The sequence below is a fragment of the Schistocerca piceifrons genome, chromosome 2, assembly GCF_021461385.2.
Source record: "Schistocerca piceifrons isolate TAMUIC-IGC-003096 chromosome 2, iqSchPice1.1, whole genome shotgun sequence".
Classification (NCBI taxonomy): domain Eukaryota; kingdom Metazoa; phylum Arthropoda; class Insecta; order Orthoptera; family Acrididae; genus Schistocerca; species Schistocerca piceifrons.
Genome location: NC_060139.1, coordinates 640,415,022 through 640,434,237, shown reverse-complemented (window position 1 = coordinate 640,434,237; position 19,216 = coordinate 640,415,022). Strand labels below are relative to the sequence as shown.

Sequence of the window (19,216 nt, the reverse complement as noted above, 5' to 3'; positions counted from 1 at the left end):
CCATTGAAATCAAGCATGTTATATTCGGCAGGATGTTGTGCCACAGAGTGGTCTACTTTGCTCATGGCCACAGTTTGGCAGTGGCTGTTGATCCTGGTGGACAGCTGTTTGGTAGCCAAACCAGTATAAAAACTGTGCAATGATTGCAGTAGATCTGATACATGACTTGGCACTTTCACAGGTGGCCCAGTCTCTGATGAAGTAGGATAAGCCTGTAACATGACTGGAATAGGAAGTAGTGGGTGGGTGTATTGGGTAAGTCTTGCACGTGGGTCTTCCAGAGGGATATGATCCTTGTCACAAGGGATTGGGTTTGGGAGTGGCATAGGCTGTGGAGGAGGTTGGGTGGGTGATGGAACACCACTGTAGGAGGGGTGAGAAGGATCTTGGTCAGGATGTCCCTTATTTCAAAGCATGATGATAGATAAAGACATGAAGAATGATGTTAAGTTATTTCAGTCTGGGTGGTATTGAATTATGAAGGGGTCACTCTCTAGCTGGTTCTTGGAGGCGGTGGGAGGATTGGGTGCGTGTGGGGGGTGGGGGGACACAGCACTGGAGATCCGTTTGCAGACTATGTTTGGTGGATATTGCCTGTCTGTTAAGGCTTTGGTGGGACCTTCAGGACACTGGGCAAGGGAGTTCTTGTCACTGTAGATATGCTGTCCCCAGTGGCCAGGCTGTATGGGAGGGTTTTCGGTGTGGAAGGGATGACAGCTGTTAAAATGCTGGTACTGTTGGTGGTGGATGGGATTAATAGGGAGAGGTGTGGCTGGAGCCATCAGAGGAGGAGGTCAATGTCCAGGAAGGTGGCACACTGGGTTGAGGAGGACCAGGTGATGTGAATGGGAGAGTAGGTGTTGCGGTTGTGAAGGAGTTGGGATAGGTTTTCTTGGGCCTTAGTCCAGATCATGAAGATACCTTGAATGAACCTGAACAGGCAGGAAATTTGGTGTTTTGGGAGGCTAGGAAGGTTTCTTCTAGACATCCCATAAACAAGTCAAATTGGGGGGGGGGGGGGGGGGGTTGCCTTGTGGGCAACCATGGCTGAACTGCAGATTTGTTTGTATAGCCTCCTTTCAAAGGAGAACTAGTTGTGTGCTAGGATATAGTTAGTAAGTGTATGAGGAATAACGTAGTTCAGTTGTGGAAAGACCATGGACATGAAGGTTGTTAGTGTACAGGGAAGTGGCATCAACAATGGCGAGTAGGAATCCATGAGGTGAAGGGATGGGTGTGGTGGTGAGTTGGTGAAGAAAGTGGTTGATATCTTTAATATGATAGATTAGATTTCTGGCTAGTGGTTGGAAATGTTGGTCGGTGAAGACCGAAATTCTTTTAGTTTGAACTTCTGAACTATACTGACATAAAATTTTTAAGTAATACATTATCTCATGTGATATCTGGAGACCTGTCCTAGATGATACTGTTTTTTAAAGTTTTATTTTTATTTTATTTTTTCATACATCATACTTAAGCTTTCCTTTAGCATCAGCCCTAATTAATTGGCCATCTGCAAACACTACTAATTTAACAATGATTTAGTTTTTGTAACATTTGTACTTTTATATCTTTGATATCCCTTTCCTATTTGCTGATAACACAGCAAACGTAATACACATGTTAAAAATGAGTGGAGGAGAGGCAGTCTTCTTGTTGTGTTGGTGTATGTGGTGTATTTGCTTTAAAAGTACCAGAGGTTCCATCTGGTAATTTCACTGTTGATGTTGTATTCTTGAGTATTTAATGAATTATTTTATCCATTGAGAGTTCTTTGAGTGTCAAAAATGAGCTGGTAATGACTGTTTTAGCATATCTTTAATGTTGTCTTTAGATTTCATAAACATTAAAGTGAAGACAAAGCAAAGGGTCTGCCAATTATGATTTGCTACCTCTGTCAACTTTAAAAAGCCCTAAAACTCTGTAAGTAGGAAATCAAAGAGGTGAACTCCGGATAAATTGAAAGTACCAGGGGCTATGGAGAGTTTTAAAAGGACCATCAGGCAAAGATTCACTGCAATGGGAAAGGAATACAGTAGAAAACGAATGGAAACTTTCAAGAGCAGCAGCAAGTCGTATACTCATAGCTCACTCATTTGTTACATAGTTTAATTCTTAATTTCTTTGCGTGTTTTTGGTACTTGCATGGTTTAATTCATAAATTTTGGGCGTATTATAGTATTTGAGAGTTGTAGCATCGCGTTTTAGTACCTGAATAGTGTAAAATCGCGTAGTCTCCTTCCGCCGCTGAGCAGAGTGTCAGCAGTGTGCAAGTAGCAGCATTACTGCATTTACTAGGCAATCTTGTATTTTAATAACCGTTTAAATTTTGTGTCGATTGTTTGCGCTCTCTGTAGATTAGTTCAGACGTTCTTTGCACAACAGTTTTTAGCATGGATAGGGACTGCAACTGCTGTGTTCGGATGCAGGCTGAGTTGGCATCCCTTCGCTCCTAGCTTCAGGCAGTGTTGGCTTCGGTCACACAGCTTGAGGCTGTTGCCAATGGGCATCACTGTGGGGGTCCGGATGGGGGTTTGTCGGGGACGGCCAGCTCGTCCCACGCATCCCCCGATCGGACTACGACTGTGGTTGCCCGGGATACTGCCCGCATTGAGTCTGATCCCTCACCTGTGGTAGAGTGGGAGGTCGTCTCAAGGTGTGGCAGGGGGCGAAAGACATTCTGGAGGGCTGAACGGAAGGCCTCTCCAGTTTGTCTGACGAACCGGTTTCAGGCTCTGCCTCAGGCTGATACTGATCTTCGGCCTGACATGACTGCTTGTCCTGTTCCAGAGGTTGCCCCTCAGTCTGCAAGATCCGGGCGGTCGCAGAGGGTGGGCTTACTGGTAGTTGGGAGGTCCAACGTCAGGCACGTAATGGGGCCCCTTAGGGATATGGCAGCAAGAGAGGGGTAGAAAACCAATGTGCACTCCGTGTGCATACCGGGGGGAGTCATTCCAGATGTGGAAAGGGTCCTTCCGGATGCCATGAAGGGTACAGGGTGCACCCATCTGCAGGTGGTTGCTCATGTCGGCACCAATGATGTGTGTCGCTGTAGATCGGAGGAAATCCTCTCTGGCTTCCGGCGGCTATCTGATTTGGTGAAGACTGCCAGTCTCGCTAGCGGGATGAAAGCAGAGCTCACCATCTGCAGCGTCGTCGACAGGACTGACTGCGAACCTTTGGTACAGAGCCGAGTGGAGGGTCTGAATCAGAGGCTGAGACGGTTCTGCGACCGTGTGGGCTGCAGATTCCTCGACTTGCACCATAGGGTGGTGGGGTTTCGGGTTCCGCTGGATAGGTCAGGAGTCCACTACACGCAACAAGTGGCTACACGGGTAGCAGGGGTTGTGTGGCGTGGGCTGGGTGGTTTTTTAGGTTAGATGGCCTTGGGCAAGTACAGACAGGGCAACACCCTCAACGGGTGCGGGGCAAAGTCAGGACATGCGGGGACCAAGCAGCAATCGGTATTGTAATTGTAAACTGTCGAAGCTGCGTTGGTAAAGTACCGGAACTTCAAGTGCTGATAGAAAGCACCGAAGCTGACATCGTTATAGGTACAGAAAGCTGGCTGAAGCCAGAGATAAATTCTGCTGAAATTTTTACAAAGGTACAGACGGTGTTTAGAAAGGATAGATTGCATGCAACCGGTGGTGGAGTGTTCGTCGCTGTTAGTAGTAGTTTATCCTGTAGTGTAGTGGAAGTGGATAGTTCCTGTGAATTATTATGGGTGGAGGTTACACTAAACAACCGAGCTACGTTAATAATTGGCTCCTTTTACCGACCTCCCGACTCAGCAGCATTAGTGGCAGAACAACTGAGAGAAAATTTGGAATACATTTCACATAAATTTTCTCAGCATGTTATAGTCTTAGGTGGAGATGTCAATTTACCAGATATAGACTGGGACACTCTGATGTTTAGGACGGGTGGTAGGGACAGAGCATCGAGTGACATTATACTGAGTGTACTATCCGAAAATTACCTCGAGCAATTAAACAGAGAACCGACTCTTGGAGATAACATCTTGGACCTACTGATAACAAACAGACCCGAACTTTTCGACTCTGTATGTGCAGAACAGGGAATCAGTGATCATAAGGCCGTTGCAGCATCCCTGATTGTGGAAGTTAATAGGAATATAAAAAAAGGGAGGTAGGTTTATCTGTTTAGCAAGAGTAATAGAAGGCAGATTTCAGACTACGTAACAGATCAAAACGAAAATTTCTGTTCCGATACTGACAATGTTGAGTGTTTATGGAAAAAGTTCAAGGCAATCGTAAAATGCGTTTTAGACAGGTACGTGCCGAGTAAAACTATGAGGGACGGGAAAAACCCACCTTGGTACAACAACAAAGTTAGGAAACTACTGCGAAAGCAAGGAGAGCTTCACTCCAAGTTTAAACGCAGCCAAAACCTCTCAGACAAACAGAAGCTAAACGATGTCAAAGTTAGCGTAAGGAGGGCTATGCGTGAAGCGTTCAGTGAATTCAAAAGTAAAATTCTATGTACCGACTTGACAGAAAATCCTAGGAAGTTCTGGTCTTACGTTAAATCAGTAAGTGGCTCGAAACAGCATATCCAGACACTCCGGGATGATGATGGCATTGAAACAGAGGATGACACACGTAAAGCTGAAATACTAAACACCTTTTTCCAAAGCTGTTTCACAGAGGAAGACCAAACTGCAGTTCCTTCTCTAAATCCTCGCACAAACGAAAAAATGGCTGACATCGAAATAAGTGTCCAAGGAATAGAAAAGCAACTGGAATCACTCAACAGAGGAAAGTCCACTGGACCTGACGGGATACCAATTCGATTCTACACAAAGTACGCGAAAGAACTTGCCCCCCTTCTAACAGCCGTGTACCGCAAGTCTCTAGAGGAACGGTAGGTTCCAAATGATTGGAAAAGAGCACAGGTAGTCCCAGTCTTCAAGGAGGGTCGTCGAGCAGATGCGCAAAACTATAGACCTATATCTCTTACGTCGATCTGTTGTAGAATTTTAGAACATGTTTTTTGCTCGAGTATCATGTCGTTTTTGGAAACCCAGAATCTACTATGTAGGAATCAACCTGGATTCTGGAAACAGCGATCGTGTGAGACCCAACTCGCTTTATTTGTTCATGAGACCCAGAAAATATTAGATACAGGCTCCCAGGTAGATGCTATTTTTCTTGACTTCTGGAAGGCGTTTGATACAGTTCCGCACTGTCGCCTGATAAACAAAGTAAGAGCCTACGGAATATCAGACCAGCTCTGTGGCTGGATTGAAGAGTTTTTAGCAAACAGAACACAGCATGTTGTTATCAATGGAGAGACAGCTACAGACGTTAAAGTAACCTCTGGCATGCCGCAGGGGAGTGTTATGGGACCATTGCTTTTCACAATATATATAAATGACCTAGTAGATAGTGTCGGAAGTTCCATGCGGCTTTTCGCGGATGATGCTGTAGTATACAGAGAAGTTGCAGCATTAGAAAATTGTAACGAAATGCAGGAAGATCTGCAGCGAATAGGCACTTGGTGCAGAGAGTGGCAACTGACCCTTAACATAGACAAATGTAATGTATTGTGAATACATAGAAAGAAGGATCCTTTATTGTATGATTATATGATAGCGGAACAAACACTGGTAGCAGTTACTTCTGTAAAATATCTGGGAGTATGCGTGTGGAACGATTTGAAGTGGAATGATCATATAAAATTAATTGTTGGTAAGGCGGGTACCAGGTTGAGATTCATTGGGAGAGTCCTTAGAAAATGTAGTCCATCAACAAAGGAGGTGGCTTACAAAACACTCGTTCGACGTGTACTTGAGTATTGCTCATCAGTGTGGGATCCGTACCAGATCGGGTTGACGGAGGAGATAGAGAAGATCCAAAGAAGAGCGGCACGTTTCGTCACAGGGTTATTTGGTAACAGTCATAGCGTTACGGAGATGTTTAACAAAATCAAGTGGCAGACTCTGCAAGAGAGGCGCTCTGCATCGTGGTGTAGCTTGCTCGCCAGGCTTCGAGAGGGTGCGTTTCTGGATGAGGTATCGAATATATTGCTTCCCCCTACTTATACCTCCCGAGGAGATCACGAATGTAAAATTAGAGAGATTAGAGCGCGCACGGAGGCTTTTGGATGGTCGTTCTTCCCGCGAACCGTACGCGACTGGAACAGGAAAGGGAGGTAATGTCAGTGGCATGTAAAGTGCCCTCCGCCACACACCGTTGGGTGGCTTGCGGAGTATAAATGTAGATGTAGATGAGATAAAATAGTGAAGGAAGCAAAGGATCAACCTGGCTAAAACACGAAGTCCAGTAGAAATGTGATAAAATAAAAGATATTGGATTGATGAAAGGAGACATTATAAAAATTCAGCAAATAAAGTAGGGAAATCAGAAGTAGATAACATTCCTTCAGAATTATTGAGGTCCTTGAAAGAACCAACCAAGACAGAACCATCCCATGTGTTATGCAAGACATGCAGTAGAAAAAATATCCATGGATATGAAGAAGAATGTAATAATTCCAGTTCCAAAGAAGGCGGGTGGTGACAGGAGTGAATATTACTAAATCAACAAGATGATTAGCCACGATTGCAAAATAGTAACACATTTTGTTTGTACATGAATGGAAAGACTGGTAGAAGCCAACTTGTGGGCAATATCAATGTAGGTGTGGAGAAATATTGATAAAGCCAAACTGACATATTGGTAGCATTTGCATATTAAGAAAAATCTTGACAGTTTTGACTTTAGTACACTCATAGCAATTGTGAAAGTAGCAGGGATAAACCACAGGGATCAACTCGTACAGAAACCAAGCTGCACTTGTAAGAGTCAGATTGCATGAAAGGGAAGCACAAATTGAAAAAGTAGTAATAGTTGTTGCCTATTCCAGATGTTATTCAATCAGTTAACTCAGCATACAGTAAAGGAAACCAATGAGAATTTTGGAAATGGAATTGCAGTTTGGGGAGAACAAGTTAAACTACAGGTTGCAGATGGTATTGTAACTCGATTTGTTGTGGCAAAGATCTTGGAAGATCAGGTGAAAGAAATGCATAGTCTGGAAAAAAGTTTGTAAGACGAACTTAAAGAAACTAACTCTTACTGATGGAGCTTAAATCAGGTGATGCGGAGGAGAATTAAGTTAGGAAATGACACTGAAAGTGTTTGGATAGCAAAGTAGCATACTTGACAATGGCCAGAGTAGAGAGGATATAAAATGCAGATTGGCAGTAGTAAGAAAAGTATCATTGAAAGAGAAATTTGTTAGTATCAGATATAAATTTAACTGTTAACAAATCTTTTCTGGAGGTGTTTGTGTGGAGTGTAGCTTTGTATGAAAATGAAACACAGACAGTAAACAGTTAAAGCAAGAAAAAAAGAGAAGCCTTGGAAATGTGGGGCTACAGTACAATACTGAAGCCTAGATGGATAGATAGAGTAAATAATGAAGATCTGATTCTAATTGGGGAGCAAAAAGCCTCATGACATAACTTAACTAAAAGAAGGGATCAGTTGATGGGACACATCCTGTGACATGGAGCGATAGTGAATTTGGTCATTGACTGAAGTTTGAGGCATAAAAACTGATCTTTGGACTGGTACAGTAATGGAACTTCACTCTTATCCCTAAATGTCAGTCTCTTACATGTTAGTTCTGTGTTTTTAAGTACCTTTCGAAATTTACACATTTCTAAGTGTATGAATTCAGTCATAGACTTAGGGGAAAATAGATATGAAATTCTTGTAAAAGAATGGAACCTGTAACAGAAATTTCTTCTTATTTAAATTTGTTTTGAAAATCAAGCTAGATGAAACTGTTAATGAATGTCCAGATTAACTTTGTGTATCCCTATATCTTTCTTCCTCCTTTTTTTTTTTAAGTACATTAATAGTCTTTGTCAGAGTTACAGAGGGCATACTTGGTTGACAGTACAAATTTACCAGTGTTCAATATAAACAAAGGGAAAAATTATGACAGCAGCAACTGGTGTGATAGTAATGCCCATGATTTGTTGTCTTTCATTCAAAATAAATAAATAAGTGTTTTAAATGGTAGAACTTGTGCAGACAATGTTCGCATAATACATAATGCCTGTGTTAGTAGAGTTTGATTTCTGGCATACTGAGTCGATGGTGTCTGTATTTTGATGTGTGTATAGTAATGATAAAAAGAGCTTACTTGGCATATAGAAAACTCATATTGCTGTCAAGAACAACATGAACAAGTTAATGTGGTGAACGTTCTAGCTCAGTTTAATGAACATCAGTTGTGCTAACTTAGATTGTTTCTTTATATAATGAGTTGTTGTCTTTTCTCAGATTTATGCATGTATGTAGAATTGCTGTTAACGTCTCACTTCTCAAAACTGTATGCTTAAAGGGTGTTTATATTGCCTATTTTGCAGGTAAAAGAACGCAGGAATGTATCTGCGTGGGAATTTGTATTACTTTAATGCTGGTGAACTTCATATTCATTGTAATCCATTTTCGACTGGAAAATCTCAGCACGATACTTACAGCAGCATTATGTGGTATTGTTACTGCCGATCTGGGGTCTGGTTTGGTGCACTGGGGAGCTGACACATGGGGATCAGTGGAACTTCCCATCATTGGAAAGGTAAAAATTAGCAAATATTTATACTTACATTAGAGAATAGTTAGCAAAGTGATAACCTTAGAGTTTAGTGCTGATACTACCGTGCTGTATTTAATGTGGTCCTGATGGAGATACACTACTGGCCATTAAAATTACTACACCAAGAAGAAATGCAGATGATAAACGGGTATTCATTGGACAAATATACAGGGTGTTACAAAAAGATACGGCCAAACTTTCAGGAAACATTCCTCACACACAAATAAAGAAAAGATGTTATGTGGACATGTGTCCGGAAACGCTTAATTTCCATGTTAGAGCTCATTTTAGTTTCGTCAGTATGTACTGTACTTCCTCGATTCACCGCCAGTTGGCCTAATTGAAGGAAGGTAATGTTGACTTTGGTGCTTGTGTTGACAGGCGACTCATTGCTCTACAGTACTAGCATCAAGCAAATCAGTATGTAGCATCAACAGGTTAGTGTTCATCACGAACGTGGTTTTGCAGCCAGTGCAATGTTTACAGATGCGGAGTTGGCAGATGCCCATTTGATGTATGGATTAGCACGGGGCAATACCCGTGGTGCGGTATGTTTGTATTGAGACAGATTTCCAGAACTAAGGTGTCCCGACAGGAAGACATTCGAAGCAATTGATCGGCATCTTAGGGAGCATGGAACATTCCAGCCTATGACTCGTGACTGGGGAAGACCTAGAACGATGAGGTCACCTGCAATAGATGAGGCAATTCTTCGTGCAGTTGACGATAACCCTAATGTCAGCGTCAGAGAAGTTGCTGCTGTACAAGGTAACGTTGACCACGTCTCTGTATTGAGAGTGCTACGGAAGAACCAGTTGTTTCCGTACCATGTACAGCGTGTGCAGGCACTATCAGCAGCTGATTGGCCTCCACAGGTACACTTCTGCGAATGGTTCATCGAACAATGTGTCAATCCTCATTTCAGTGCAAATGTTCTCTTTACGGATGAAGCTTCATTCCAACGTGATCAAATTGTAAATTTTCACAATCAACATGTGTGGGCTGACGAGAATCCGCACGCAATTGTGCAATCACATCATCAACACACATTTTCTGTGAACGTTTGGGCAGGCATTGTTGGTGATGTCTTGATTGGGCCCCATGTTCTTCCACCTACGCTCAGTGGATCACGTTTTCATGATTTCACACGGGGTACTCTACCTGTGCTGGTAGAACATGTGCCTTTACAAGTACGACACAACATGTGGCTCATGCACGAGGGAGCTCCTGCACATTTCAGTCGAAGTGTTCGTACGCTTCTCAACAACAGATTCGGTGACCGATGGATTGGTAGAGGCAGACCAATTCCATGGCCTCCACGCTCTCCTGACCTCAACCCTCTTGACTTTCATTTATGGGGGCATTTGAAAGCTCTTGTCTATGCAACCCCAGTACCAAATGTAGAGACTCTTCGTGCTCGTATTATGGACGGCTGTAATACGATACGCCATTTTTCCAGGGCTGCATCAGCGCATCAGGGATTCCATGCGACGGAGGGTGGATCCATGTATCCTTGCTAACGGAGGACATTTTGAACATTTCCTCTAACAAAGTGTTTGAAGTCACGCTGGTACGTTCTGTTGCTGTGTGTTTCCATTCCATGATTAATGTGATTTGAAGAGAAGTAATAAAATGAGCTCTAACATGGAAAGTAAGCGTTTGCGGACACATGTCCACATAACATATTTTCTTTCTTTGTGTGTGAGGAATATTTCCTGAAAGTTTGGCCGTACCTTTTTGTAACACCCTGTATTATACTAGAACTGACATGTGATTACATTCTCACGCAATTTGGGTGCATAGATCCTGAAAAATCAGTACCCAGAACCACCACCACTGGCCGTAATAACGGCCTTGATATGCTTGTGCATTGAGTCAAACAGAGCTTGGATGGCGTGTACAGGTACAGCTCTCCATGCAGCTTCAACACAATACCACAGTTCATCAACAGTAGTGATGGGCGTATTGTGACGAGTCAGTTGCTCGGCCACTATTGATCAGACTTTTCAGTAGGTGAGAGATCTGGAGAATGTGCTCGCCTGGGCAGCAGTCAAACATTTTCTGTGTCCAGAAAGGCCTGTACAGGACCTGCAACTTGTGGTCATGCATTATCCTGCTGAAATGTAGGGTTTTGCAGAGATCAAATGAAGGGTAGAGCCACGGGTCGTAACACATCTGAAATGTAACGTCCACTGTTCAAAGTGCCGTCAATGCGAACAATAGGTGATAGAGACGTGTAACCAGTGGTACCCCATACCATCACGCAGGATGATACGCCAGTATGATGATGATGAATACACGCTTCCAATGTGCGTTCACCGCAATGTCGACAAACACGGATGCGACCATCATGATGCTGTAAACAGAACCTGTATTCATCCGAAAATATGACGTTTTGCTATTCATGCACCTAGGTTCATCATTGAATACACCATTGCTGGCGCTCCTGTCTGTGATGCAGCATCAAGGGTAACCGCAGCCATGGTCTCAGAGCTGATAGTCCATGCTGCTGCAAACATCGTCGAACTGTTCGTGCAGATGGTTGTTGTCTTGCAAACATCCCCATCTGTTGACTCAGGGATCGAGACGTGGCTGCACGATCCGTTACAGCTGTGCGGATAAGATGCCTGTCATCTTGACTGCTAGTGATATGAGGCCGCTGGTATCCAGCATGGCGTTCTGTATTACCCTCTTGAAACCACCGATCCCATATTCTGCTAACAGTCATTGGATCTCGACCAACGCGAGCAGCAATATCGCGATACGATAAACCGCAATCGCGATAGGCTACAATCCGACCTTTATCAGAGTCGGTAACATGATGGTACACATTTCTCCTCCTTATAATAGGCATCACAACAACGTTTCACCAGGCAACGCCGGTCAACCGCTGTTAGTGTATGAGAAATCGGTTGGAAACGTTCCTCATGTCAGCACGTTGTAGGTGTCGCCACCGGCGCCAACCTTGTGTGAATGCTCTGAAAAGCTAATCATTTGCATATGACAGCATCATCTTCCTGTTGGTTAAATTTCACGACTATAGCACGTCATCTTCATGGTGTAGCAATTTTAATGGCCAGTAGTGTAATATTGGGGGGCTGGTGGTCAGAGAAAACACAATGTGCTATCCCTTAATTTTGTAAGGGTTAGTCTGAGCATATTGTCTATTGTGCTTTCAAATGTACCATGTACTTTTTTTTAAATACATTGAAACACGAGGCTACAGGGAATGACTGATTACATTTATTATTCAAATAGCAACCAACTGTGTTGCCAGCTTATTACAGAAACAGTGCATTGATACCACATGACAGCATCAGTGCACCATACTAGATATGGCCTTACATTAGCAGGCATGTATTGCTTTTGTTTACAACAATATCTTTAATGAATGGTAATAAAGTGAGCAGCAAGACAGCTACTATTGATGAGCAGCAAGACAGCTACTATTGATGATTTCTTTATTGTCAAAACCGGGTACACACGTGACCACCTTCTGTGCTGTTCCCTGTGCAATCATCGCAATTGAGCCACCACACTGTTTGCCCCAATTTATTTTTGTGACTTCCATTCTTCAGGTGTTTGGTTTTTGAGTATGAATGTTAGGGGCATCTTGAGGCACTAATGTGATACTATTTTCACCTGAGGATGCTATTTTAATTCAACGAAACTGGTTGTGACAATAAAGAAATCACCAGTTACAGCTGTCTTGTGGTTCGTTTTACTTCCATTCATTGTGAAGTTTAATGGCTGTGGCTGTCTGTGTTATGAAGTTCTATGCATATCATCTTTCTGCTTTAACTCTCAGCACACTCCCTTAAACAAAACAATGTGTTGTCTCTCAAAACCTTTGCAACCATAGTCCCTGAAAATGTACCTTTTAAACAAACAAAAGATTGTAATTGCAATCAAACATAATCTTTTCTTTCAGTTTTCTCAAAAGCAATACAATGGAGAAGTTTAGTTAGAAAGTCAGCTAGTTGTTTTCGAGTTTGATAGTATTTTATGTTGAACCAGCCATGATTTAGCTCATCACTGATCAAATGATACTTAACATGAATGTACAGGGTGGCACACGAAATGTTACCATTTTGGTTTTGAATATAAACTTTATTATCAATACAATCTGAAATGAACATATACTACAATGAAGAGCCGTCCATGGAGATTTGTTCTAACTCAACACATGCTCAATATGTCCATTATTTCATTTCCTAACTTCCTTCAAACGAACACTGAAGTTAGTGATTACCCTATGGCACATGTCTTCCGTAATTTCATTGCAAACTTGAAGAATAAGTCTTCTGAGCCCCATTAAATTCCACAGCTTCTTGCTACTGCCTTGCCCTTCAACGCGCAGTGGTTCATGCAAGATGGAGCAAGGCCACATACTGCAAACACTGTGTTGGAGTTTTTACACGAGCATTTTGACATGCGGATCATTTCACTCAGATATCCAGGTCACTTCAATGATGGACAGAATTGGCCCCCCAATAGTCCAGACCTCAATCCATGTGACTTTTTTCTTTGGGGGTACCTAAAGGAAAAAATTTTCCCGAAACGTCCACGTGATTTAATGGAGCTCAGAAGTCTTATCCTTCAAGCTTGCAGTGAAATTACGGAAGACATGTGCCGTAGGGTAATCACTAACTTCAGTGTTCGTTTGAAGCAAGTTAGGAAACGAAATGGTGGACATATTGAGTATGTGTTGAGTTAGAACAAATGTCCATGGACGGCTCTTCATTGTAGTATATGTTCCTTTCAGATTGTATAGACAATAAAGTTTATATTCAAAAACAAAATGGTAACACATTTCATGCGCTACCCTGTACTTGCTTCTTTTGCAGGTTTGATGTGATTTTAGTTATCAACACTAAGTTCCATTTTCATGTTTTTATCCAGCAATTTTTCTATGAAAGGCTTCAAAACTTCCATCTCTTGACAGCATTGAGAAGCAAATGTGTATTCTGCTTCAGTAGTAGATAGTGCAGCAACACGACGTTTCTTGCAATGCCAACTGATTGTAGAATAATTGTACAGAAATATGTATCCTATTGTACTTTTATCTCTTTCCTATCAACTGCAAAATCCCATCACAAGAAGCCACTATTTCTTGTTCTTCTGATGAGTATATTATTCCACTCCCAGTCATTGAATTCAGGTATCTTAAAGTTCCCTTCAGATTTTGATTGTCTGTTTGATTTGGATTACTCATTGATCTGCATATGCAATATCCAATCTTGTTTTATGTGCTAAATAAAATAAACTGTCTATTGCTTCATGATATGGAAAGTCTGACTTTGGTGCATTGATTTCTTCAATTTCCCCTTGGGTTGAAATGGGAGTTGTTACAGTTTTTGATTTCTCCTATCTGTATGTTTTTACCATTTCTTTAGCATATTATTTTTCTTATTGAATACTGTTATGTTCTTTTTATTTCAAGTCCCAGATAAATTGTTGGTTCTTTATCAATTGCTATATCAAAATTTTTCTTCAGTTTTTGCAGGGAATTTTCATTTGACAGATGTGTTCTCCAAACAGAATGTACATGTACAACAAGATACATTTTTTCTCAGTACCTGATTTGTAAACAAAGTGGTCAGATTTCAGTTGGATAAGGTTTTCACTCTTACAAAACTTGCTCAGTCTCATGTTCCATTGCAAAGGAGCTTGTTTCAATCCATACAGTGCCTTTTTGAACAGGCATATTTTCCCAGGTGCTTTGTATGTCAGGGACATCAGCTGACAGTAAGAAAGCCTGCTCTGACATCAGATGTCATAATTATCAAATGTTTTTATGCAGCAAGTGCAAATAGGAATATGAGGGAAAACAAAACGAAAAATACCTTTAAAACCCAATTTTAGTTGATCCTGTTGACATCCTCTTGCAACTAGTCTAGCTTTGGACTTTCAATTATCCTTTTTCTCAGAAATCTGTCTTCCCATAATTATTTCTTTCCGTGAGCAGTTTCTTTATTCCTCAGAGTCTGTGTTTCATTTTTCCTCAATGACTCATTCTTTTCATTTGTAGCCCTCATCCAATTTTCCTTGTTTTCATGTTCAATGCATTCCTTGTATGTAAGCATGACATCAACATAATAAATATTTCATGTCTTGGTTCTTTATGTGTGTTTTATCTTATGGAGTTTCTCTTCTTTCTTCTGAATCATCTTTCTTCTTCTGGCTCCTCCTCCTCCTCCTCCTCCTCCTCCTCCTCCTCCTCCTTGAGAAATAGTTTTCTACAGCTAGATTTATTGCTTCTCTTAGGTTTTCTTTTCCATTTTGTCTTCGTATTAATGAATAAACGCAACATTTCTTAATTCAGATAATTTTCAGACATAGGATGACATAGCCATTGTCTGTATACCCTACAAGAAACACCTCTTTCAGCTCTTACATTGAGTTTTTTCTAAATTCCCAAATTGTTTTGTGAACACCATGGATCCAATAATGCCCAATCTTCACAAATTTGTTCTTCCTTACCACATTTGAGCTGGGGTCACACAGACAGCTGTAGTAGGACTGAGCTGTTCAAGAGATAAGCTGTAGGCAAGTCTGTGTGGCTCCATATTTTGTTTCCAACTTTCGAATCAAACAACATGGCCCTTACTTTTTTCATGAGAGTAATATGATTTATTCTGTCTTACAATTAAGTTGAGAGACACTTTGTTTAACACTCACTACACCTTAATTTTCATTCCATTCTATAAAGTAAGTACTTCTGTACTTTCCTCCTCTGTCACAACTTATGTTTCTCTGTCTTCAGAGTGAGAAATGATCTTCACCTTTGCTTACATATTCCTTATATAGTCATGTTTCATCTTTGTGGAAAAGGTACAGTTTCAAGAAATATGTATAATAATAAAGACATGTTAAAAATATTTTTCATTGTGATAAGTTTGTGTACATTAGTGTGAATAATCTCAAGAGATCACATTGCTCTGTCCAGTGCAGTTTGGAGTGGTTTTCTTACTTACTTTGCCATGATACATGTTTCACAACAAGGCATGTCCTCTTCTGAGACAATTTTGTTAACACCATCACAAAGTTCTGGTATTTTCTTCAGATAATTGAAATTCAGATTTCGTAGCTTTTTATGCCACTGAATAGCTTTCTTCTTTTGTGTAGTCACTTCCATTTTTGTTTTACAGTCTGCTTTTATGTGCAGTGCATTTTGTGATTTCTTGCATTCCAAAATGATATGTCCGTCTTTTATAGTCTGCACCTTTTTCATGTCAAATATTGCCACTGCCTCATTTTTCAGCAATGGGATTTACTGGCAATAAATTTTTTCAGCAGCATGCGACACATTTGTCAAAAACACCTTTTGTGATTCACCAACAAGATTAGAACACATGAAATGCCCATTTGCAATCCTAATTTTTGTATCTTCACATCTGACATAAGTTTCCTTTTATGTGACATTTGCTCATTACTTCCACTGTCTATAACAGACTTAGTATATATTTTATCAGTTGCCTTGTCTTGGTTTTCTGTCACAAGTATCTCTGAAAGAAGAACTGTCTTTGGCACTTTCTTCATCTTCTCATATTTCTCTTTGTAATAATATTTCTCAGCTGCACAATGTGTGTTTTTGCAGCATTTGCTTGGAGCGAGTTCCTTATCGCCAAACCCACCCAAATGATATTTACCACATGTAGAACTACGTGTTGTGTTCTTGGTAGCACTACATTTCTTTTTACACTGACTCACATTGTGACATGAACCTCCACATCCAAAACAGTTCACCAATGTCTCAACTTCCTACTCTGATATCTCTTCCTATAGGCTGCTTCTTTGAATGGAATACATATTTCTTCTTCATTTTTGTCTTCTTCAGAGTGAAGTCTTGATTTCAGGTTTTCCATCATTTTATCCTCCTTACTAGTAGAAGTCCCAAGCACTTCCAAAATTTTTATGTTCATTGGCAACTTTGTTGTTATTTTTTATATCAGTGCTGTTTCATCAATATTCTCCCTCAAAATGATACACTCTTAATGTTAGGGTTTGCACTCAATCATTATTGGGGGTCATATTTCAATTTCTGTCAAAAGTGACTGAGTCTCCTGGTGATTTGTGTTCTATATATCTATGTAAGTGTATCGTACATTTCTTTAAATGTTTCAGAAGTAAGGACATGTGTTTTAACATTAATATCTATGGTCCTCAAAATACAGTAGTTTGCAAGTGAATCTTTTTTTACCCAGTTGGATTCATTTTCAGGTTTATTGTTATTACTAGTAACATATCTGCCAAGGCCCTTTCGGCCCCCTGCAGGTCCAGGGGTTGGAATAGGCCAGAGATATTCCTGCCTGTTGTAAGAGGTGACTAAAAGGTGTCTCACACTTTTTGCCCTATTCGTTCAGGTCCCATTCTGTGGTTTGACCTGCCGCTTTCAAAATTCTACAGAAGTGCGGGCCATATGGGGAAGGATGCCTTATGTTGTGCATGAGTTATCCATAGTGCCCTTAGATTCAATCTCCTGAACCTCTTGTCATGGCTTTGCATCTCGACCTGCGATTCAACTATTTGGGCAAGGACACTTTCTGGAGTATGTCATCTTCTGTCATTGTCTCCTGTCCTCTTTTGCCCCATGACAATATTGGATTTCTCTGCACCCAATATCCATCACAGTAGCCAGTCCGTTGTGGTGGTGCTGTCATGTACCCATTTGGTGGTAGCCCCGTGATGACATAGGGATCGCACTGCTGATGCCTTGAGCTTTAAACTCCCCAGGTATGCCAAGGAGTAGATGCCTGTCTTCCTGGGGCATCAGGACTCCCGGCAACAGCCATCATGCCAGTTGGCCTTTCCTGTGGCTGGGTGGCATCCGTGGGGAGAGCCCCTGCTTGGAGTGGGTGGCATCAGCACAGATGATACGCAATGAAGTGGACTAAGTCATCTCTTACTGGTGACCGTACAGCACCAGCAGTCCCTAAGAAGGGCATGATAGATAACAGTGTTGACAGGTATGATGCCAAATGGTTTCCCTCCCTCGCTTCACCGTGGAATGAAGGGAGCCATATTCGCCTCGGTTTTTAGTCTGTACCAGAACTGATGGCGACTCTCTTCTACCTAAAAAGCCTCAATTTTTCGTTGAACACCTTGAGGATAAGTTTGGAGAAGTGACAGTGCTGTGCAATATGCGAAACGGCGCAGTCTTGATTCAGACAGCATCCCCAGCCCAACCCCAAGCGTTATTCGCCTGTGACAAGCTGGGTGATATTCCTGTTTCTGTCACTTCCCATAAAAGCCTCAACATGGTCCAGGGGATTATTTTCCATCATGACCTCCTCTTGCAGTCTGACGACGAACTCCACGCCAATTTAGAACAGCGGGGTGTTCATTTCATCTGGCACATTTACAGAGGACCCAAAGACAACAGGGTTACTACAGATGCCTTCATCTTGGCCTTTGAGGGTGATTCATTGCCTGAAAAGGTCAAGGTGTTGGTTTACCGCTGTGACATTAAACCATACATCCCTCCCCCTTTGCAGTGCTTTACAAGCTGGAAGTTTGGGCACATGTCTTCCCGCTGCACTTTCAGCACCATATGTCAAGACTGCGGATGTCCACTGCACCCAGACACTCCATGTGCACCACCACCCACTTGCATCAGCTGCTCGCCAGACAGCCCAGTACTCCAAAAGGAGCAGAAAATCATGGAGTACAAGACCCTGGACCAGTTGACTTACACAGAGGTTAAAACGTAAATTTGAAAGAGAACACTCCATTCGGTTGACGTCGACATATGCTGCAGCTACATCATCATCGCTGTCCCAAGTGTCAGTGGTTCCTCCATCTGTGGCATGAACAGTGGGCCGTCCGGGCCACCAGAATACATCTGCACCCTTGGTGGTAGGGGGCAAATCTTGCTCCAAAGCACCTATTTCGGGAGTGAGACCCCACCCCCCCACCCCCGAAATGCAGGGGACATTGGTCCCCTACCCCATGCTGGAGAAGCAACAGTCTCCTCCGGCACCTCTTGTGTGGAACGGGTCTCTTGGGGCCCTCTCTCCTAAGGTCTCCACTAATGCTATGGTGGACACTCGCCAGTGCCTCGAGGAGCCAGAAGCTGCTGGATGAAGAGCTTCAGTCTTTATCCATGTTTGAAGCTGCTTCAGAGAAATCTTCCCAGCAAGCACCTAAGGAGAAGCGAGAGAGCAAGCAAACTTAGTAGTAGTCTGCTAAGAAACAGGACCCTCTGGTGGCCCCAACACCAACACTCCCTATCAGTTCTGCATCTGAGGATGCAGAGGAGATCTTAGCATCCCCTGTGGACCTGGATCTCACTGATGCCTCATCCACCATAGAAATGGCTACAAATACTCAGTCAGAGGCAGCAGGTGACCCTGAGGCATAACCTGCCTCCTTGCTCGCTTCGTGCCTTTCCAGCCTCACTATGTCATCCTCCAGTGGAAGTGCGGCGGTTTTTTCCACCACCTGGCTGAGCTATGGCAACTATTAAGCTTTACACCTTCTTCCTGCATTGCCCTCCAGGAAACCTGGTTCCCAGCAATGCGGAGCCCTGCGCTCCATGGCTGTAAGGGATATTACGGGAACTGTGTCATGTGGAGTT

General features: G+C 42.2%; 1 protein-coding gene across 3 annotated transcripts in view; it reads left to right on the top strand.

The window, feature by feature from the left end:
* The window catches only part of LOC124774908 (plasmanylethanolamine desaturase), a 65,442-nt gene that overhangs the window by 14,390 nt on the left and 31,836 nt on the right, over positions 1–19,216 (top strand). For all 3 annotated transcript variants that reach the window (XM_047249582.1, XM_047249583.1, XM_047249581.1), the window contains one exon: positions 8,408–8,619. In XM_047249582.1, coding sequence (XP_047105538.1) covers positions 8,408–8,619 — 212 coding nt within the window. The remainder of the gene's footprint in view (positions 1–8,407; positions 8,620–19,216) is intronic.